Below are 22,983 nucleotides of genomic sequence, written 5' to 3' on the forward strand. Positions count from 1 at the left end.
CTTTCTCCAGTCCATTTACATGGAGGTAGCTGCGATAAGAGCAGCTAATTCACATCCAAAGCAGAGACCCAACAGAACAAACTTATTGTCCCTGTAGCATGAGTGATACTCCAAAGCAGGAAAAAAATTACAAACATTGGATGATTGTCTTTTCAGCATTGCATTTGGCCACATAGTTGTTTATTAAATATTTTTCAAGCTAGCTAAAGAAAATATTCTTGAACAACAGAAAAAATGTGTATATAATAAAGTCAAAGGATGGTAGCATGTCTGAGCTATACAGGCAAGGCCTTGTATAAGGTCCCTGGGGTCAGAGAAGCCAAGATGGAAAACCCCTCCCAGCCCTGATTTACCCAGCACCAACACTGGGTAGGATGGGCAGCGTTGCTGCTTGTAGCCAGCCTACGGTGATCAGAAGGAACCAGCTGGAATGGCAGCAACACACAGAACAAAACACACACTGCCTGCCAAAGTGCTGGGGCCCACTGGCCGTTCTCAGGCGAGTCTGTAGTTAGGAGTGGGCTGAGACAGCTCTGGGCAGGCTTACTGTCAAGTATCTGAGGATGGTGGGAACCAGAGAAATCAAGCACATTGAGGGTGGAAGGACTGTCGAAGTCCAGCAGGGCAGCTGATTTCCTCAGGACAGAGGGGCTTCAGGGTTGGGCTGAGCCTCTGTGTTGTCTGTTTCCGTTACCCCTTATCCCCTGACTGTTTTATTCATGTACTTCCAGTGCCAAGGACTGTGCCTCACACATCACAGGACCCAGTTAAAGTCTTGGTGAATGAATGAGGGAGGCCTCTCTCCACACTGCAAGTGAGTGAACAGTGGCCTCCCACCTGTGCTGAGGGCCAGCTCCTCCTGCTCCAAGGGCCTTGCTCATGGAGAGACCATGATGTCCACGCCTGTAAAAAGGGCTGACTACTCTAAATCCTGTGGGGTGGCCTCTGCCCAAGGTAAAGGTCGGGCACTAGGATTGCCTGTGGCCCACAGACCTTCTATCTCAGATATTTGGGGACACAGCTGAGCACCTACCTCTGCTCCCACACACAGACAACTCAGCGTTCTCAGAACAGTTTGAGAGGCCCCAGTTGGGACTGGACTTCACCTCTGGGTGTTGCTAGAACAGCGAGAGGTGGTATCAGGAAGGCCAGGAGGAGGTGAGGCCCTGTATCCTCCCAAGGCTGTTCTCCCTGTCATATAACCTTGTCCTGACCTCGTCCAGTCCGAGTCACTTCCTACCTCGTACTGACTCTCATGTTCTTTCTCACAGGAAATTAAGAGGCCACTTCCAGTTTGCACAGACATCGCTCTGCCTGACTTTAGTTTCTTTCCTCCTTTCCTGATGAGAATCTGATTATTTTGCTCAAACCCCTCTTGACTACACAGCTCCCAGTTTCAAGAACAACTTTCTCTCTGCCTTCTCTCCTGCCTCTACACTCACACACCTGCTTGTCCCGCCTCCCTGTCTCTTTCCTGAACACCTCTGCTCCACACTTTAGACTGTGCACCTTTTCTCAATACCCACCTGTTCCTGACCCATCAGGGGTTGTAAGAGCCTACTTCAGAGGCCTGCTGAAGGAAAGCATGCATAAGGACTTGTCCTCCAGAAACATCTGTCAAGAGCCTGACATACAAGTCTCCCCCCACCACCTGTGTAAAGGAAATACAACCAGTGACTGGGAATTGACCAGAGCATGGTTCAGAAATCCTTACAAAATTCTAGATAAAATTAGCAACCCAACCCACCAATAAAAGTGACCTTCTGAGTCCCTCCTATCAGCAAGTCACTTACCAAGGCTACCTGCCTTCCACCCCCAGTGTAACTTGCTCATCACAAGTCCTATGTTCCCATTGTCTTCCAACGTGGTTTCTATTCTGCCTGCTCTCTCTGGCTTCTGTTCCATAGCACTTGAAACCTACTAGCTTCCTATTTTTAAAAACAATACTCAATAGAGATGTGTGAACTTTACAAAGAAGCCACCCCATGAAGCTTCTAACATTCCAAAGTGGAACAGCAGCAGGTCTGTATTGAAACATGTACAATCTATACAGTATTTCCTCCCCCTCCCCCCACCCTCCCCTCCCCCCACAAGGGCTCGTAAATAACTACCATTTTGTTCTCTTTATCTAGACCGGGGCAGGATCAGTAACACAAATGACGCCAGCAGACACGGGCTCCATCCTGCCACGTTGTATTTCCAATACCCCACCCACAATGGGCAGCATTTTAAACTGTGGTAGCTACACAGCTGAGATACAACAACTGCACCAGCCTTTCGAGATCCAGGAAGGAACGTGGCCTGGAAGAGTCCGCCTGTGGGGTGAGCAGGGCGGGGTCTCAGCTCAGGGGGCTCTCTCCTGCTGCAGGTGGTTTCGAGTCTCCATGCGGAATGACAGGTCACTTCCGCTTCCACAGACCTGGCCGTGGGCTCAGATCTGGCCAACGGAGGTGCAGTCCTTGGGGAAGGTGTAGCTCAGTGGCGCCTCATAGAGGCTCCCTCCATCTGTGCTGAGGTCGTCGTCATCATCCATGTCGTCCAGCACTTTGCTTGGCAGCTTCTTCAGTCTGCGGAGACAACAGGAGACATGTTCTAGCCTGGGGTTCATGTCTCTTGACCCCACTGGGTGGCATGTAAGTTCTTGAACCTTCATTTAAGGACTGCATTAGGGAACTAACTGCCTACCTCCCCACAGGGGGGTTACAGTGATGAGGGCTGGGGCCCTTTTTCCTTTGATCGGGGTATTCTTTTTGATCCCGTCCTCAACATGTCATAGCCTAAAGCTGGCCTGACAACAGGGGAGCCTAGAAACAGCCCCTCTCTGGTCGTATGAGCTCGTTAGTGTCAGGGTTCCCAGTCTGTTTCAGTGTCAGGGTTCCCAGTCTGTTTCCCCATGTGGCCAATCGAGCCTGCCTGCCCAGCTGACATACTCACACGTCTCGTGAGGATGACACATGTGAGCCCCTGTGGAGGCAGCCACTTTCACCTCTAGAATGTGTCACCCCAACAGTAACAGCAGGGAACCAGCTTGAGACAGCAGGAGAATGCTCTCAAGGCATCCACTCAGCCCGAATGTCGGGAAGTGTGGCTCCTGAGGGCTCTGCCCACCTTAGGTCCTTCTTCATGGAATTGAGCTGGCCCTGGAGCTGCTCATTCACATCCATCTGCTCCTCCAGCTCCCTCTGCAACTTCTTTTTTGAACTTTCCAGTCTGTCGATTTCCTCCTCAGCTTCCTCCACCTGTCGCTTCATTGCTTTCAAGCGCAAGCTCAGCTGCAGTGGGGGAGAGAGGGCAGGTTGAGTGTGGGCTGGAGGACAGGCCCGGTGTCCAGCTACCTTCTCCCTGGGCCGCCATTCTCACGGGAGAGTGGAGGGAAGACTAGACACGTTGACTTTTAAAAGGTCAGGGCTTGATTATGGTGGTGGGAAACCCGTGGGGTTTACAATTGAGATGGAAAAAAAAATGTGCAAAATGATGTAAAAATAAACTTTTGTAATTAAATAAAAAAGGTCAGGGCTTGAAGTCACGGAGGTCTTGCCTCCCTCCAGCCCGGGACTTAAGATCTCAGCTGAGGTTTCTCACCTGGTCCTTCTGATCAGTCAGCGACAGGTGCTCATCGTCTACCTGCATCACCAGCTCCTTCACTTTGCGCTCCAGCCGCCGGTTGCTGAGCTGCAGGCTCGCCCGGTCTCTGGAGGAGCACAAGAGGCAGCACTGAGGGCCCTCTCACTCCTGGCCCCAGAGGAGGGAGACTCCAGCCAGGACTTGGGGTCAGAGAGACAAGCATACGAGAAACGGCTGCACGGGGTAGGAGAGGAACCCAGCTCTGAGTTCTTCCTGAGCTTTACTACGTAAGGCAGAAGGCTAGGCAGTACCCGTGTTTTACGTCTACTCCAGCCCCGTCCCCAGAAGTCCTGCTGAAAACAAGTATTACATGTTCACATACTGCCCTTCTAGCAAGGTGACTGACAAGGGCAGATCAGTCAAATTCAACCTTGTGCTGGCCCAGGTTACCTGAATGCCAGATACAGGAACTTGTGATGTCGGAAAGGAGGGTGTCCTTCCTTCTCACCGTGATGGGGAGAGGTCAGCCCCTCGCCTCTCTCTGCTCAGATCAGCAGCAGGGGGAGCTGCCTGGGAGATGGTGGTGCAGCTAAGGACTAAGAAGTGGGCAACCTAAGTTTTAGTTTCACTACAATTACCTAACAAGGGCACCTTGGCTCAGGTCGCTTACTTTGGGCGATGGGGGAGGGGATATTCTGGGTTTTCTCATCTATAAGATGGAAACAATAAGGTCCTTGTTGTGCTGTCCTCACAGGCATGAGGATGGAGGATCAGAAGAGCTGCAAACAGAAACGCTACGTGACGATCTCCATGCACCACAGCAGAGCGGCTCACCTCTCCTCGCCCTCCAGACGGTCTTCAAGCTCTGCGATCCTGGCCTCCATCTGCACCACCAGCCCCTCTTTGCTGGACCTGTAGGAGCCTTCCAGGTGGATAATCCGGCTCTTTAAATCTTTGTTCTAGAACCAGACAGGGAGGTTGTGAGGGGCTGCGTGTCTGCCACACTCTAGCAGAGCGGAATAGAGGGTGGGTCAGTGCTCACTGGCTGATGGCTGCAAAAAGCCTACTTTCCACACCAGGATGGGCATCCAGGGGGACTTGGGGCAGCCAGGGGTATTTCCAGAGAAGGGCCTTGGACTGTGTGCCCTGGAGGGCCAAAAAAAAGTCCATCACATCCCAAAGCAGGATCTTTGGCATGTCCTGGGACTCCTGGATGTCAGACAAATGGGTTTGTCCTCTTATAAACCTATTTGGGGGAGGCTACAAGAGAAATAGGCTCTTTCACCAATTAGCACAGCAGTGAAGAGCAGATGACAGAATGTGTTTGATCACACAGTCCTTCTTCATTCCCTTTATATTAGCATTTAGTCCTTTTCAGGATTTAATAAAAAAAACATTGACAACATTACCACTCTCCAATTGCTAAACTTTCAATCAGGTTTAATAGTACTGGGGGACGACATCAAGTAAGTTGTATCCTAGAGTTCTGGGGAATCCAGGAAGAAGGAGCACCTGCCCTCACCTGTCTTTCTAGGGAAATCTTGTCGCACTCCAAGTCTTGCCTCACAGCTCGCTCCTGAAGTAGCTCGCTCCTTATCTGTTCCATCTACACCAAATAGATTAAGAAAAAATGAGGTTATGGGGTTGGTCCTTTTTCTTTTGTGCCAAAATGGTCCCCAGGCACCAGATTTTTACAATCCAGTCAGCTTTTCGTCACAGCTGGGCCTGCTGCTGTCTCCTTTTGGCCGTTTCTTAGACATTCTTGGTTTCCTGGTGATTGTAAAGATAGGACACAAAGAATCAGTTAATTGTGCAGTAAGGAATGGAACTGTGTCCCAAAGATATGTTGCAGACGTACAGAGGAGAGACATGGTGTGATGATTGACATGGGGACAAAAGCTGATGAACACCAAAGACTGTCAGAACTACCACAAACTAGGATGGGGGGGAGGAAGGATCCCTCGCAGTCCCAGAGGGGTAAAGCTGTGCTGACATGTGACGTGAGGTGACACATCTGTTCTAGATCAGCCTGTGTCGTTCTTTGCTACAGCAGCCTTAGAGAACAGACACACCTGCTCAGAGCTCAACTTGCACCACCTCGGATATCCCCACAGCAACCCCAAGAAGCAGCTGATAGCAGCTCTGCTGAGCAGGGGCTTAGCAAGAAGTCCATCTGCTTGTTGGTGAGTCACCATCCCAATTTATCCCCCACAACAAAGGGTGTTCTCGGTGCCTGGGACTTCCAATGCTAAAATTGGGACAGTCTCATATAATCTGGGTCATGCTAGTCACCACTACTGGGGTCTGCACAGCTAGTAGAGGAGCTAGAAGTCACCTAAGTTCTGATGACTGCATTACCACTGCCAGCTTCAAAAAGGGCTGGAATAGTGACCCCACCACGTTTCTCTCTTCTATACCAGTAACAAGTCAGCAAGCGCACTGGGCAGCTTGGGTGACCAGGCAAAAGCTCAACATTACTGCAGGCTGCTTCTGTGTTAATAAGAAATGGGAGAGAAGTGCCTGCCAGCATCTCCCTTCCCCTCCTCAGCTGACTTGGGCCGGCTACAGCACTGTCCAGCAGAGGGCGACATGAAGAAGCAGAAGACTAGACTCATGAGCAGGTAAAAAAAAAACAAAAACAAAACTGCCTTTTCTTTCCTAAAGTCAGGCTCCAGCGGGGTAAGAGTATTCACAGGAGCCCCTGGCTGCCTGGGGGACATCTGTAATAGCCTCACGTGGTCTGGCTTCAACTTGTTTCTCACCACCTGTACAAGCACATGAGTGAGGAAAAGATGAGCGCACCTGTTAGCTACCACCCGCCTGCCCTGGGAGCAGTGAGACAAAAGCATTATGTCAGATTTACATTTACTCGCCTCAGCTTGACCATGGTGCTGGGTGGAAGGACACAGCATGGTGTGCTGGAGGAGTGGGAGACGGAGTGTGCTGAGTGAGGTCAGCGAGAAGCGGGGCCCAAAAGGGGCCTCTAATACCACAGGAAGAGGTTGGCACTCAGCCCACAAGTGATGGGGTAGCCTTGGGTGTTTTTAAAAATTTGTTTTAATGTTAGAGCTCCCTCTTCTAGAGGATTTTAAGTGGGGACATAATTGAGAGGTCAGGAGTTAAAAGATGGGGAGTAAGGAAGAGGACAGGTAGACGCTTTGCATTTCTGACTAGCAAACTCGGAATTTTACCAGGGAGGACACGGAGGCCCCAGCTAGTTCTATAAATAACCCGAGGGAACAGGACTGGTACCCAGGAGGGTACTGCCCACCACTCCACCTGCTCCAGCTCTAGGGCGGCAGCCAGCTGCCTCAGGACACCCTTGTGTGTGACAGGGAAAGTCCTAGTCAGGGCAGAGGGTCAGCAGGCAGTGCACAGAAAGCTCCCACAGCTGTTCCCGCTCTGCTTGGCCCCAGGGACCCAAAGTCACATGTTGCAAAGAATGTGCCAGAATGGTTTCTGTAATTGTTCTAGGAGCACACAGTCCACGCTAACGAATGCGGACTCACAGTCCCACTCCAGTGTGGCTTGGGAACCACCGACACACCACGCACACAGCCTGGCCACGGGACCACAACCTGCCTCTGGGGACAAGGCCAGACGTCACTGAGGATGGTTAAACTTTCACTCTGATGGGAGTAATTACGTAAGACAGGTGGTGCTCCCGCCGTGGTGCCATGTACAACCTTGGTCACCTCACCTCTAGGACCCAGACTCTGGGAACTTGAGAGAGCGCTGTAAAGAGCCCTTGGAGGGTGCCCAAGAAACAGTGAAAGCACCCTCTGGGTGCTGTGTGGCTTTCCTTCACGGGAAATATCTATGGAGGCCTGTGCTTCTATCTATCCCCACTTCTCTCCAGACCTTTAAGAGTATCCTAGAAAAGAATGACCCTTCAAGGGGAGGGTGTTTCCATGCTGCCTTGGAAGGGTGGGATGGGTTTTGATGTTCATCAAAAAGAACGTATTTCCTGCCCTCATTACTGGCTAAGGCGGTGGGGGGGGAGACAAATAAGCCCTGGATCTGTCACCATATACACTATCCATCACTAGCCCCACTGGAGAAGGACAGTGGCTACATCTCAGACTTGGAGGGCCACTTAAAGGAATCCCAAGTGAGGATATAACCGAAGGTCAGGAGATAAAGATTTGGAGGGAAGAAAGAAGAGAGGTAGGGAGGTACACAGAGACCATCACACAGGTTCTGTTGGGACAACAGTGAACACCTGCACAGCACTTACTAAAGCCCTGAGCTTTGTGGTTCTCTGACCTCACTGCCACCCGCAAGGCAGGCTCTGTGAGTGCCCATCCATCTCTATGTTCCAGGAGAGACGGGAGAAGCCACAGAACAGATGAGCTCATCAGGGAAACATGAAGGACAAGAGGATTCAACTGTGTCCTCGGAGCCCCCTCACCCTGCCAGCTTAGGGGAGCAGAGGCCTGAAAACCAGGACACTGAGCTGCTCCAAAAGGGTGAGGATGAAGTACCTGACGGGACAGTTAGTTCCCTCTGGAAGGCTGGGCAGAGAGGGGATCCTGGATGCCTGGGGAAGGCCCTGGGTGTGGATATGGTTCTTCTTAGGACTCCAGCCGTGACTGAGACACCAGAGAGCTGGTTCAAGAGAGACTTCTCACACCTTCTAGCCAGCAGGGAGAACATACTGGGAGAAGTTACAAGTGATAGGTGTGTGACAGGAGACTGACAGCCTGGTGAGGAAGGGACATGATCCAGGGCCTGGACATGGGGTCAGCTGGAAAGGGATATTCCCCCAAAGGCGAAGGGATAAGGAAGAACTGGAAGCTTTCAGGGAGATAAAGATTTGGAAAGTTCGTTGCTGTGAGATATGCATTGGTAAGGGTCTCACAGCAGCCGTCCGGCCTCTGCATGAGTGGGTGTGCAGATGTCTGCTGCAACTGTGCCCAGCCTGAGGAGCAGGAGGAAAGAGCAAGGAAAAGGAGCCCCTGGCGGCAGCGTAGAGTGAGTCTGAGTCCCTCTCTCCGCTTGGAACTCTGAGCCAGATGTTGTTGCCCCTGTCGTCCAGGTGGGAGGTGCAAGAACATGGGAAGCAGCATGGAGGCACTAACCTAGGTCTTCTGGTTGAAAATCTCAGGCCCCCTTTCTCTCTCAGCAAGGCTGTAGGGCCTACATGTACAGGAGGGGCGAGTCCAGAAGGAAGGAGAGTTTGACAGATGGGGGAGCCCAAGAGGAAGTATGGCAACAGTGGAGGGTCTCAGGACCAACCCTGTGAGCAGTCAAGAAGCAGCACCCCTCCTGCAAGGTAGGACCTCCCAGGAGAACCCCCAGGCAAATGGTAACTGAAAAAGTCTTATACCTTACCACATCCCCTCCAAGTTGACTATTAAAGTGGAAATGCAAAATAAATCAGCGAGGAACAGGAAGGAACAAATGCAGAACCATAAAACTTAATAGCGACCATAACAGGGCAAGGTTTTCTTGAGTCCTGGAAACCAAGACTCTTGACAAACATGATACAGCTTCCTTCATTTCTTCAGAAAGGACAGCCTGACACTAAATTCAAAAATAAATCCACCACAGAGAATATTAAGCAAGGAACTCCACTCAAGAGGCAGGCATGTCCCCTGTGTCTAAGCTGTGCTTCTCACAGTGATCCTCAGCCCAGCCTAATGATTTGGGAATATTCCAAATCAGATTCTTCCTTCTCTGAGCCTCAGCTAACAACAAAGCCTCTAGCTTGGCCAGCCTTCCCCCTCTAACCTGGGAAATAAGCTTCAAATAATCTTTAAGTCATGTTTACCCTTCAACTGTGTTAAACAGACCAAACAAAAACTTTCCAGTTGAATTAAAAACAGAACAGGAGCTAAAGGCAACAGTTTATCACAGCTGGATTGTAAGAATGCTAAACCATGAATGTTTTGATCGGAAATAACAGCATCAGATGCCAGGGAGTTTATGTCAGAGGCAGTTGTGACCTGAGCCAGCTCGGAGGATTAGAAGCAGCTGCCTTCTGGGTTAATGAAAAGCCAGAGATATTTATGATTGCTAATAACAATATTTAACCCCATCACCTGTATTTACCATTGGACTGTAAATAGACCCCTGGCTGGTACTGAGATACTCAATCACAGAAAAGGAATATGATTGTTAAATTATGTACATTGTGTTATTGAGCAGTTAATACAATACTCTTCACTTCTGAGATGAGTATCATTTTAACTAAAAAATAATAATCAAAACCCCACTTCTACTTGGTATTTCACTAATAGCAATGGACCTCCCTGTCCTGATGATTACACCCCCGCCAAGAGCAGGTAGTCCCTGGGGAACAAGCAGTTCCAGAAGGTGACTGTGGAAACCCACAACCTTAGCCACCAGGATTGATCCCACAGTCGCCACGGCAACAGAGCAGCCTTGCTTAGCTCCTGGAAAAAGCGACGAGGCCACCCAAACTTGTGAGCTGGTATTTTTCCACCTGTCAGCTACCTAGGCCTTTATTGCACTGGGACGTATGGGCCTCCATGAGCAAGAATGCACCTTTCTGCTTAGGCCCAGCTCTAGCTTTGCCACTTGTCTGAACTCAACCACCAGCAGCAACATGGCAATGTCCAATGAGCTATAAAACCTACCGGGGGGACACACTTCAGACGTCTTAGAAGGAGGGCTAGATGAACAGAAACCCTCATTCCTATATTAAGAGGCACTACAGCAGGACTTTCACCCTGGAACCAGAAGCCCAGATGCATTTGGGGAGTACAGATGACCCTTACACAGTCCAGTGCGGGAATGATGGGGACATGGGTTGCGAGTAGGTTTTGGAGTGAAATTGTGTCCTCTTCCTCTCACAAGCTGCATGACCCCAGGAAGTCACTTAATTTCACAGTTCTGACAACCTAAAAACACATCATGCAAAACGCAGGCCACAGCACCCAGCAAACCTCTGAATGTAAAACAAGACTAAACACCAATAAAAACCCATTTAACTGAATTTTCCTATCATTTAACTGAATTTTCCTACAATTTTAAGTCAATCACAAATATTTCCTATGTTAGATTAAAAAGTACTATTATATAAATATAATTTATAAATATATAACAATTTACTTGAAGACACACTTCACCAAAAAAATATATAATTTATAAATATATATATAATAACTTATTAAATACAAATCTCTTCTTCACAGTAACCAGAATTGGAAACAAAATCCAAAAGGTTTGAATAATTTTTCTCATGTATAAGATTCCCTAAATCCATCAGTCTCTAGAATAATAATGTCCTGAACAGGTATGGAAAAGAAATGCCTTAGGAAAACAGGCAACTCACACTTACTGTGATCAGCATTTAAGAGCCAAATGTATACACAAGACAAAGAAAAACCAGAGGCAGGGTAGGATAGGATGCCGGCCATTCCTGTCCTCTGTCCTCAGATTAGCCTGGCTGGGGCTTTGTCGTGGTCTCTTCTCCTGTCCTTACCCTGACCCCACACATTAATCTCCTAGTACGCAGTGTCTGCTTCACTGTTTTGCTCAATAGCCTTTGATGGCTCAAAACCTTTCACCTGCCTCTCCTAACTTACCTGTTATGCTATCATGGAAACCAGAAACTCAACCCAGCCAGAACAGTCAATCATTGCTCCTCAAAATGCTGGGTAAGTTCCTACCTCCCTGTCCTGACTCCCACACCATTCATTCTAGGATTCCTTTTCTGTTCCTCTTCATTTGTCTAGACCTTACTCTTTCTTCAGCGCTGGCCCTTAAGAACCTTCCTGCACACTCTCCCACAGCTGCCTTAGCTACAAGGGACCCCTCTTCACTGCCTGAGTCCTTCACTCAGCATCTAGTGTCTGCTACCTGTTCTTGTTAGTTCTGGCTTTCAGAACAAATCGGAGCACATCAAACAAAGACAGGTGCTGTTCTTGCTAATGCCGCACCCTTACCGCACCGGCAGGGACCTGTCATATTCCACAGGCACCAGCAGCTACAATGCCATCGTGGGAGTCATGAGACCTGGCCTACCCAAGGTGGTGGTGGGCCCCAGCTGCTCATCCATTATAGGAGAAGAAAGTCTGGGAAGATGATCTCGGAAGTGCTGTTCAGACCTAAGATTCTGTGTGTGTGTTGGGGGGGGGGGAGTTGAACTGACCATTCATTAATATTGCTGTGAAATCATTTTTTTGCCCTTTAGCTTTTTCACCTAAGACCTATGTCTAAGACTAAGCAAAAAAATGGGTGATGTTTGGAGAACACGTTATAAGAGGAATTTGTAAGAATAGTCACTTTGAGAGAACAAAATGCAGAAAACAGTTTCCCATTTCAGCAGCTAATGGTGGGCTGAGCATCTGGGGCTACCACTGGACTAGCGATCACAGCTGGGCACACCTGTGTTCTGCAGGAGATGACCCCTAGTAGAAGGGGAGATAAAGGCAGCATTTGAGGGGCAGAGAAGGAATCTCAAGGAGTTTCTTCTGTGATTCTGGCAAGAAGGCATTAGCCACGAGGCTGCAGAAGTTAATCTAAGTGGACTGAAATGACTTTAGAGTAAGGGTGGGTCCTACCCTTGGTGTGTATAGTTGAAGAGGCAAGGAATAAGCCTTAGACTGACCTCATGTTTGAGAAGAAATGCTTTCATTTCACTGAATACACTCATTCAAAGAAAGGCAGGCATATGGCCAACCCATTTCTCTACTGCTTCTCACAACTCCCAGGGCAGCAAAGGCCCAAAGAGAGGCCTTGCGCACCCAGGAGACATTTCACGGAGCTGGTTATATTTAGCTGTTTTCATATCAATTTGGTTTTCATGCTCAATTTTTCTACTTGGAAAGAGACATCAGGTTTTACTCTCCCTACCTTGGAGTGCAATGAGGAGAGGCAGAGAAGTAACAGAGAAAAGAGAGTGGAGACTCCTGTGGAACACATCTCCTAGACAGAGGACTTGGAGACAGGGAGGAAAGTTAAAGGGTGACTTGGATATAGTGAGTCCTGAGGTTTTTATAAAACATTTTCAGAACATTTCAAAGTTAGCATTTAGAGAAGCCTTCAGACATCTGGACAACTAACCTCCTTTTTTTGGATCTGCAAGAGGCTGGGACTCACAGTCTATGCTCTTTCCAATGGACCAAGTTCCCCTAACTTCCTCTTTAGGCTGGCTTCAAGTTCTTGGCTCAGTGAAAATATTTTCAGCCTTGACCACCTGCAGACAGTCGTTCTATTCCCCACAATTCAAGTGCACAGTGAAAGGAGCAAAAAGGAACCAAAAGCAGTTCTGAGACCAGACAACTTAGTGGTTACGTTTTGTGCCATCAACTGAGCGAGGGAGGCAATTTATCCCGATTCCATTTTTATTTGTTTCTTGGTGTAAAGCATGGGTCTAGAAGTCTCTTTTCACTGTCTCACTACTGACAGTGAAAACATAAGTCACAAAGGCATTAGCAAAACACGTTTGCTTTCAGTTCTTCTATCATCACCAACGCTCAGCAGATCCAGAGACACCCTGGGTTGAGCGGCTGAACAGCTGGAAGCCTTATAACAAAATAGTGGGACAACTTAAACATGCAGGTTGGGTAAGAATCTGTCGGGGCCCAAGTGTCAAAGCTGGGCTCTCTACCTGGATTTAAGTTTTTGGGAAAGTCTTTTTCTAACTTAGGCATCTCAGGCCAGAGGAGTGATCACCCCTCCAAGGAGACCAGCCTGGCATTAGAAGGTACCCACAGAACCTGAGCTCAGTGGGGAGGGTAGATGGAGCCTTGAGTTGGAACCTCATTCACTCTTGGAAGTAAAGAAGCATGAGTAACCAGTTTGTAAAAAAAGCTGCCAATAGGAAAACAACAGCAGATGAAAAAGAAGTCAATGAGCGGTCCTTCCTGAGCAAGGCCTCTGCCTCGGAATGGCATGGTCCCTAAGCATTGCAACCTGTCTTGGTCACCTGAAGTAGGTTAGGTGGTTAACTGTGAATACACAGAAGAGTGACCAGAGGCAAGATGTTACCCAAATTCATTTGGGTAGGAAAGATGTTACCCAAATTCATTTGTATTTCAGATTTTTAATTTTAATCCTTTATATAGGTGGTTCCTAAATTATACCCTGTATTCTCTAAGGCCTGTAGGTTTTGTTTGCATTGTTTAAAGAGTTTTCTATGTGTTGCCGTACAGATTCTACGATAGCTTTTTCAGGGGCCTGGTATAGGACTAAGTTGTTATGGAAAGCGTACATGCATCAGAAGTTTCTACATGAGCACACAGGTAACATGTAAATGAAAGGCTGAGGCTATTGAATATGAAGTCTCTGCTGTCAGTGCTAGCTACCAGTTCACACAATTGCTTATTAAATTAATGATCTTGGAATCTCAACTCTGAAAGCTACTTACCTTGGCTATTATGATTCACCAGGATGTTATAATAACCCCTGCTAACTTGCACATCACGATTTGTGTTACAGGTTGCACCTCCCTCCTACTGGGCTTGCTGTGTACTGAACACTGCTCAATTTTTCGTCATTTCCATAAGGCAGAACTTTCTTTTCCTCCTCTGAGTTCTCAGATTTACCCCTTCACATTTCCATGCAGGAAAATTTCACTCCTGGTTCAAATAAATACATAGCACAGTACCTGGTCTCTGCTGCGAGTGATCCTCTCAGTCAGCAAATCCGAGTTACTTCTCTCTTCCTCCAGTTCCATCTCCAGTTGAGAAATCTTGTCCTAAGAAAGATAATACAAACTCAGTTTTACTTAACTTGCATGGCTCTATTTTAGGAGCAGGCTTTGCTGCGTGGAAGGAAAACCCCACTGGCAGATGAGAACTACTATTAGGATTTGGGGAGAGGATGCAAATATGTCTTACACTGACCAAAGCTGATGTTTTAAAATAGTTTCATTGCTTCTATGGAATGGAAGATGTAATTGTGGACATGGAAAATACAAAAAAGGAGAATAAATATTACCTCAAATGTTCATAAACATGTTAGCATGTTTCCATCAACACCCTTATAAATCAGTAACTTTAAAAAGATCTGCCTACACTGGTTATGTGTAAAAGATAAGGTGGGTGCCTCTTGTTCAAGGCACATGTCTGTACACACTTCATGCTCCAGCCAGTGATTTATTCTCTCCTACTCTGCTTCTAGGAAGGAGCCTGGCAGGAGGGAAGTCTCCAGCAGCCTTTTGCACCCCTTTCTCTTAGAGAACTGCTTAGTTAGCATCATGAAGTACTGAATCTGCTCTGGGTACATGAGGAGGGGCCCATTCTGCTACCCCAGTCACCATAGAACAATGAATGACAATTAGTGTTTTCCTTGCTGGCTCCTATCTTAACATCATTGAGTGCTACGAGAAAAGCATTTCAAAGCCACTTTGTGTATGGAAAAAAAAAAAAAGAGGTTCTGAATACAAACCACCCCACCTAAAAAAGTGGGGAGCAGTGGGGTTGATTCATATGCTGTCTCCAACTAATTTGTGTCTGAACCACACACACTGAAGAGCAATCAGCATTGAGTTTTTTGAAATCAGCCTGCAGCATTTGCACATAAACATCATCTCTGCAATGGGCAAATTGCTAACAAGTTATGGATGCCTCTGTAAGCACCAAAAATAAAAACCTTATGTGAATGAACTACCGATTAGTAACTGAAACCTCCAGGGAAGCTAGTCATCTCCTCCCAGGGAATCCCAGCTCAGAACCTAGGGCCGGGTCCCCCACACAACCTCCCAGGAGTTTCTGACTCCTCCTGGCCAACTTCACCCTAGTTAGCAATCACTAAGGAGCCATATCCTGAGTTTACATAAAGCAACCACCTGAATTTCTGAGTTTGTGTGGAAAACGCCCACTGCTGAGAATCAATTCACTTGTTAAGTGCCAGTGAAGGAACAGGCACCACATGAGGCAGTCTCTGCTCAGGGAAGGAGACACCCCTCCAGCGAGTTCACAGAGGTTGGGGTCTTGACATTAATGGAGAAATATCTAACATACTGCATAGGGGCAGATGAACCACAACGCTGTCACTGCTTCTGGATCTCCACTTAGCAAAAATATTTGGATGTTTGCTTAGAAGATAACCAGACAACCCAATCTTCAGCTAAAGAATCTCTTCAGAGGGTTCTCATCCTGCCTAATAGCTGCACAGACCCCAGCAGGGGTTGAGGAGGCCAGTCCAGGCTTAATTACACCAAAAATTCTCACCCCACTGCCTGAAGAGCCTTTAGCTTGCTTTTCATCAGATTGTTTGGGCTCTCAAATAATCAGTTTCTAGTTAACTGGGGTGGCTTCAGTGTACCTGCAGAGAACCTACCCTAAAGAGGTTAGAACCGGCCCTCCTTGGTGGCGCAACGGGTTAAAGCACAGCACTGAGAATCTAAAGCCGCTTCCGCATGAGTTCAATTCCCGCCTGCCCCGGAGGTGACCACATGGTGTGGCAGACCTCTCCTGACCCACCCGCTGCTCCCCTCAGCAGTGTACTTCGTCGATCTGCCTGTTCTGTTCCCCACTCTGTCTCTGGTGAAGCCTCTCACTGCCTCGGTACCTCTGGCCGTACCCCAGTTCTGTATGCATAAAAAAATCTTAAAAAAAAAAAAAAAGAGGTTAGAACCAGAATATTAGCAAAATAGACAGCAATCCTACCAAAGAAAAATAAAACTAGCCAGGTTATTTTGGGCTCTGTAAAGGGCCCATCTAATAAAATCTTTAGTGGTTGAAACATCACTCCTTGATCTAACCTGCTACTCAGTGCCCTGGAGGTTATTTCTATTTATTCACAAAGTTGAGTCAGGAATTCTATTGATTTTAACTTTAAACTTTCTCTCCCTGACCTTGAACACTGTCTGTCTTTTATCAAAACCTTGACAATTTAACTTCTGCCCTAAGTCTGGATTTATTTTTAGGTCTCTGTCTCTAAATTCTATTGGGGTGTGTGGGTGTTTCTAGTTGGGGATAGATTTGGTTCTTAAAGATTATTCTTTTTCGGTAAGTTTAGGGGACTGATATTAACCTCCTTGTCATTCTCGGTAGGCTGTTCACATTTAGATTCTATCCTTGATTCACCATTTTCTAATTTCATTATGACCAGACCACCCCCAACCGGTCACTCCACTGACACTTTTTTGGACTCTGCAAAGGAATTGAGCCACAGTTTGCTTCTGGCTTTGGCACAGCTTGATCATCTGTGTTAAACAGGCCAGAAATCAGGAAGCAAGAAGGGAGCCTGTGGTGTGGCAAATGAGCCCTGGGTGTCCCTAGTTCAACAATTCCAGTCCAAGGGCGGCTGAGCCCCCCTGTGGCTTTACAGCAGTGTGAATCCTTTGTAGCTGGAGGCACCATCCACAGTGGAAAAACAGAAAATGGACTGTGTGCCCCTATGTAAAATCACCTACTCTCGACCCATCCTGGTGGCACAGCGGTTTAAAGCACAGCACTAAGAAGCTAAAGCCACTTCTGCATGAGTTTGATTCCTGCCTGCCCCGGAGGTGACCCACATGGTGCGGCAGACCTCTCCTGACCCGCCCGCGGCTCCCCTCAGCAGTGTACTTTGTCGATCTGCCTGTTCTGCTCCCTACTCTGTACCTGGTGAATCCTCTCACCCTCCGCATCTCTGGCCAGTACCCCAGTTCCATATGAATAAATAAATCTTTAAAAAAAAAAAAATCACCTACTCTCTTAGGTCTGTTCTATTGCCTCTTCAAGATAGTGAGGACAGGCTAAAGTCCATCATTCCTTGTGGCTCTGATGTCCTAGGAGTCTATGAACTTCTAGATTGCTCCTCAAATCAAGAAATGACCTTACTAATGTCTGGCTGTCGAGGGAATGAAGACTTTCCAAAGGCAGAAAGGTTCTTCCCTCCTACCGCCCACTACCCTCCACAGGCCCCACTGCACACCCCTGTAACCCACAGACCTCCATCTGCTTGACAAGTCTGCTGCGGTCATCTTTCAGGTGACTCTTAGCTTCTAGCTCGTACTCCAGGTCCTTCAGTGTCTGCTCCAGAAGCTGCCTTTTTGTGAGTGCCTCAGCCTGGGACCTCTGGTAGTCCCGTAACTCTTCCTCCATCGCTCGCATCTAGAAGGTAAGCAGGTGGGTTGGTTAAGCAGAGAGACCTTGGCTGACCCCAAGATCCCCAGGTGAACCCTCATCATCTCATACATATTGGAGATAAGAAGACACTGAACAAGTGCCATATCCCTATGGGATAAAAGACACTGAACAAGTGCCATATCCCTATGGGACTCAGTTCCCTTCTTGAGAAAAAGGAGTTTTCTACACACAGGAGCAAGTCGAATTATAAGGTCAATTTAGATGTGAACCACTATTTTTTTATTTTATAACAATTTTTACATCATTTTGTACATTTCAATTGTAATCCCTTCAGGTTTCCCATTACCAAGTGACCCGTGTGGCATCACCATAATTCTGTGCACTTCCCTCCCCACCCCCCCCATTCCCTACTCCACCCCCACAAAATGTCTCTGGTATATGGTTGTTCATTATTCTTGTTATTTTCTCGCCTGGTCCATTATACTCCTGCTATGAGTGAAACCATCTGGTATTTTTCTTTCTCTTTCTGGCTTATCTCACTAAGCCTGATCTTTTCCAGCTCCATCCAAGTTGCTGCAAAAGACATGTGTTTCTCTTTTTTGGTTGCTGAGTAATATTCCATTGTATATATGTACCACCTCTTTTTTATCCAGTCATCCACTTTTGGGCATTTGGGCTGCTTCCATGTCTTTCCAATTGTAAATAAATCAGCAATAAACATGGGGGTGTAGGTATCTTTTTCAATCAGTGTTTTTGTGTCTTTTGGGTAGATACCTAGGAGTGGGATGGCTGGGTTGTAGGGAAGCTCCATGTTTAGCAGTTTGAGGAACCTCCAAGTAGTTTTCCATAGTGGGTGAACCACTATTTTTAAGTTCGCTGATACTGTGACATAAAAGTTTAGTACTAGATCCTCACATACTGGTATGGATGTGGCCAGCAGCGCCAACACACACTTCTTCCCACAGGTCATGGGCAAAAACACCTGAAAGCCATTGAACTAGATGAGTGTTGTCACCAATTTATTGCCCACCTGTATCAGCATCATCTCAACAGAGATCTAAATTTAGGGGGGAGTAAAAACTAAATGACCCCAAGCAAACACACTTTGGTGGAATTTAAATTATACACAGAATTGAATAATACAGTTTACCCATTATGTGAAAGACATTGCTCTCTGGAAGAAAAATCCGGGATCGGCTGTCATCATTTACAGTGTTTTTCTTTTCATCCACAAGATGGCACTGAACTAATAGCTTTGAAGGAGTTTGATTCAAAACGGATTATCTGTATTTTCTCTTTGTCTGGAATCTCCCTGAAGGGACCAGTCAGTGGCTTCAGCATAGATTAGGTATTCTTTAAGCATCTGTGTGGACTGATCTGGTGAAGCCCACGGCTGGCTGTCTGGTTCTTAACTCCCCACCCTCCTAGAAATGATACATAATTAATCTTGGGCACAGACGACAGAGGGCTTATTTCCTACAGGGAGTATATCATAGTGAGAAATTCTAAGAAAGAACAACATCCTTTGGGAATGATTGTCACAGAAAAGCCCTCAGAGAGTCTTTTTTTTGGGGGGTGGGGGGTCCAGTAAGATTAGGCTAATTTAGAAAGACTAGTGGGCAAACTTTAGGAAATGTGTTCCACTTTCAAGGCTGACAGAACACCTGAGATTTTGGTGAGAACAGTTTTTGAAGGACACATGGCCAGATGAAGACCCTGGTCTGCTTTCAGTAGTGACAAAGTGACAGTTGTCCCATGAAAAAATGGATAATGGAATATTTTTTGGATTCAGAGGATGTATTACATTCCACAGCATTAAAAATTTATCTGAAATAAAGACATAATAATAATAATGTTTCTCCCTGCAGCAGTTTCCTTTTTGCTATACTGGGATAACTATAAAACCTACCTTACAGAACCACTGAGAGACTCCAATGAGATAATACCAAAAAAGAATGTGGGTTTCAGAGCCATACTAGGATCCTTTCCAGTGCCCAGAATATTCCTACCTCCAGTGTCCAGTCCAGCACATCCCTCAGACATTAGCAAGGGCGATGACATACTTAGTAATGACTAAGGACACGCACATAACTATTTTAGTGCCTGGACTCAACTTCTGAACCCACTACTAGTGCTGCCTTATAAATAGTTAAATCCAACCCTTGCTAAGTGGGATTTAGAAAATCAATTGAACAGCCTTGAACTTTAAGTCTTAATTCTCTAAAGAACATCATCATCAGTTTTCTAACTCTACTTCAAAGGAAATCAGTAAAATGTCTATTTCTCTCACAGCAAAGAAGGTAAGGAGTTAGGATGAGTCCCTGTAGCTTTTTTGGGGGGTTGGGGGTGGGGCTCAACCGAAACAGGGCAGGCAGTGGTGAACAAAGCTGAGTTTGAGTTTTTCAGGGACCCAGAGTGACCTTGGCTTATTAATTTATTTACTTTTGTTTTAAACAACTCCAAGACTTTAGTAACTTGATCTGGGGTGGAATCTAACTGGTAGTTTTCTTGGAGTGTGATAATGGGTCCTTTCTTGCCATTCAAATGGGAGCAGTGTCTGCACAGGCTGAGACACTGAGAAAACCTAAAAAAAAGTCAACTCTTTCTCATGGTCTCTATAAACAGGGCTGTTTTTCATCTGGCCTTAACTAATTTCTGGGGATTGTAGTTTCCTTATCTAACTAGGAGATCTATCTCTAAGGTTCTTTCCAATCTGAAGATTCTAGCCGAATAGTTGTACAAAAAAGCAAGAGGAAGCACTTTTCAGGGGTCACTGTGCCACTGATTTTTCAAAATCAAAACAGCAAGCCAGGGGTTTGTTGGTATTCAGGCAAATGTGTGAATCTCCTCACTCCCACCCCCATTTGCTATATAAATTGGCTTTTTTTTTAATGCCAGAATGATCTCTGATGTCAATATGTTCATTTCAGTTCCTACTTGGGGCTCTGTATCATATGACCCTGAATCACAGCAGACCTGTTAGCAGGGTCCTTTCAGATGTATTCTAGAAGGCTGTAATAAATATCCGTTGTTCTTTTACACAGGTTTAACAGTGACTTGTGAAAACTTTTCTTTGATCATCAAAGATATTAAAAGTTTGTTTAAAAGAAAAACTTATTTTCCTGTGGAATCTTAGTGCTCTTGGCACAAAACTTATGAAAAAAAAAAAACCTAGAATGAGAGTGTCTGAGATAATATAGACCCTCTACTATAAAATTTCACACTATCTCAATTATTAAATAATTATGTTTAAAAGGTAGAAACAGAGGCTCAGAAAATTGGGATAATTTGCTCAAGGTCATCCAGCTGGCAAGAGAGGAAGCTAAAAATCAGCATATACTGAACTTGCGTTTTGGCGCCTTCAGCTTTCCATTACAATAATCAAAACCAGCCCCTCTATTTTTCTCAGTTCTTTAGAAGTCAAGAGTGAAGGGAGCTAACATTTGGGCTATTATGCTCTATTTATTCTCAAATATAAAATCAAAAGTATGTTTTAATAATTTCAGACTGAAATTCCTAAGGATTTCTTTTGTTTCCATTATTGTAGTTCTGAAACCATTCTCATTCCAGTAGAAGTCTACATTTTCTAAATGAATTGGCAAAAAACCAACTGGTTTTTATAAGTGTTCTAGGATTAAATTAAAACATCAATATATACAACCCATTTAATTTCACCTCAGATGGATCTTCTGTGTCTCAGAATGCGAGTTCTCCCAAAGAATAAGACTAAAGAATCAAGTACAGTCACTGTGGTAAGAGTCTATCCCATGTTTCTCCTAGAAGAGCTGCAAAGCATTCTGGAAGGACACTAGAAAAGAGGTAAACCAGGGCCTTATCTGGCCAGAAATTACCTCATCGTGCATTTTCGTGGCTGCCAGACGGGACTTTTCTGCCTCTAGGGTTTTCTCCTTCAACTGCCTTTGCATTTCTGCAAGCTCCCTGCGATTTTTCTCCTTGTACTCATCCAGCTGGTTCTGGAGCTCCAGTGTTGATGTCCGGGACACTTCGACAATGTCGGCCATCTGGAAGAAGTGACAGGGGGTGAGCCCACCCTTGTATACTCCAGTTGGGGCTACGGAGCCAGGCCCAGGTCCCTTTCAAACATGGAACAAACCTCCTTTTCCAGCCACCCCAGAGGTTTTGCAAAGGACACAGCAGAGAGAAGTGGATCAGCTCATCCTTCTGAGCCAGATACCCAGCTGCAGGTATCCGTGCTCTGCCACTTCTCAAACTGGGGCCTGTACTTAACTTCTCTGGGCCTTAGAGGCTCTTACAGGTTTGTCAAAATCAAAGCATTCTGTAGATATAGAGAGGATTTCAGTTAGACGCAAAATACAAAGTCAAGTCATTGGCCAGAGCAGATGACAGGCACTCGTGCTGGCTTCTTGAAGCAGAAAGCCCAGCAGCGTCATGCCTTCTGAGTATTTTGAGTCAGAAATGAGCAACAATCACTGGCCTCTGAAACTGCCTTTCACAATCCTGGTAAAATATGATAGGTGCAGTTGCATATGTTATATACACAAATCCATAAATTGGATAACATCTGTTGAGGCCACATTTACAAGCTAGGTTTCTTCAGATAACTGTGGAGAAGAGCTAGGCCCAGAATCCAGAGCGTCCTTGGCCTTTATTTTTTCTAAACCAGCTTCACTGTATCTGGGACTCTTAGTCCAAAGAACTGCTTCAAGGACCTGCAAATTCCTGTCACATTTGTGCAGTCACATAGATGCAGGAGAGCTCCCCTGAGGCTCACAGAGGGAGCTGGTCCTGACCCATGATTTCTGCCCCTCCCCCTCCTCCTCCTGCTCCCTCACCTCCTTCTGTAGTTTCTCAATGGTCTTGTCAAGATGCCATCGCTCATTCTCCATTTCATTCTTCAGTCGCCTTAACTGCTCCTTCTGCTCAGCCTCATCTTTTAGCTTCTCAGACAACTGCTTCTGCTCCAGGGTGGCCCGGCTCAGATTTCTCTGCAGATGGCAGGAAAAGGACAGGGCAGTCACCAAACAGGTGGCAGAGGGGTGTTCACAGCCACATCACAAAGCAATGAGACCTGTCACATAAGTGATAAAGTAGAGAGACAAAAAAGAAACCTCCACAGGATTGAAATCATTGGTTCTGAAATTTAGGGACTAAAATGCAAAGTCGACTTAATTGAAATCATCCAGTGGAATGCAGGGGCCCATAAAGTATAGATTACAGAAAAGAGTCAAGGCTGCTGGGGGTGGAGATAAAGGATACATCTCCTGACCATGCTCATAAATCGAGACAACATTATAGCTTAGACTCACCTAAACCTACTTGTCAATGTATATCCTGTGATACACAGCATTATACCACAGGTTCTAGAATTTCTTTTGCTATGCAGATGATTATTAGAGTAATTACAAATGAATTGATGGGGTGCTCACTGCCCCTAGGCCAAGTCTAC

At 46.3% G+C, this 22,983-nt stretch overlaps 1 protein-coding gene across 2 annotated transcripts in view; it reads right to left on the reverse strand.

The window, feature by feature from the left end:
• Positions 1 to 2,089: 2,089 nt before the first annotated feature.
• CGNL1 (cingulin-like 1) overlaps positions 2,090 to 22,983 on the reverse strand; it is a 156,500-nt gene continuing 135,606 nt past the window's right edge. For both annotated transcript variants that reach the window (XM_012728676.1, XM_004687754.2), the window contains exons 11-19: positions 22,370 to 22,522; positions 21,407 to 21,577; positions 17,418 to 17,579; positions 14,144 to 14,233; positions 5,087 to 5,170; positions 4,399 to 4,523; positions 3,583 to 3,691; positions 3,109 to 3,272; positions 2,090 to 2,567 (exon numbers count right to left, since the gene is read on the reverse strand). In XM_012728676.1, the coding sequence (XP_012584130.1) occupies positions 2,432 to 2,567; positions 3,109 to 3,272; positions 3,583 to 3,691; positions 4,399 to 4,523; positions 5,087 to 5,170; positions 14,144 to 14,233; positions 17,418 to 17,579; positions 21,407 to 21,577; positions 22,370 to 22,522 (1,194 nt within the window). In that variant the 3' untranslated portion in view covers positions 2,090 to 2,431. The remainder of the gene's footprint in view (positions 2,568 to 3,108; positions 3,273 to 3,582; positions 3,692 to 4,398; positions 4,524 to 5,086; positions 5,171 to 14,143; positions 14,234 to 17,417; positions 17,580 to 21,406; positions 21,578 to 22,369; positions 22,523 to 22,983) is intronic.

The sequence above is a fragment of the Condylura cristata genome, unplaced genomic scaffold, assembly GCF_000260355.1.
Source record: "Condylura cristata isolate star-nosed mole 26May11 unplaced genomic scaffold, ConCri1.0 scaffold00023, whole genome shotgun sequence".
NCBI lineage: Eukaryota > Metazoa > Chordata > Mammalia > Eulipotyphla > Talpidae > Condylura > Condylura cristata.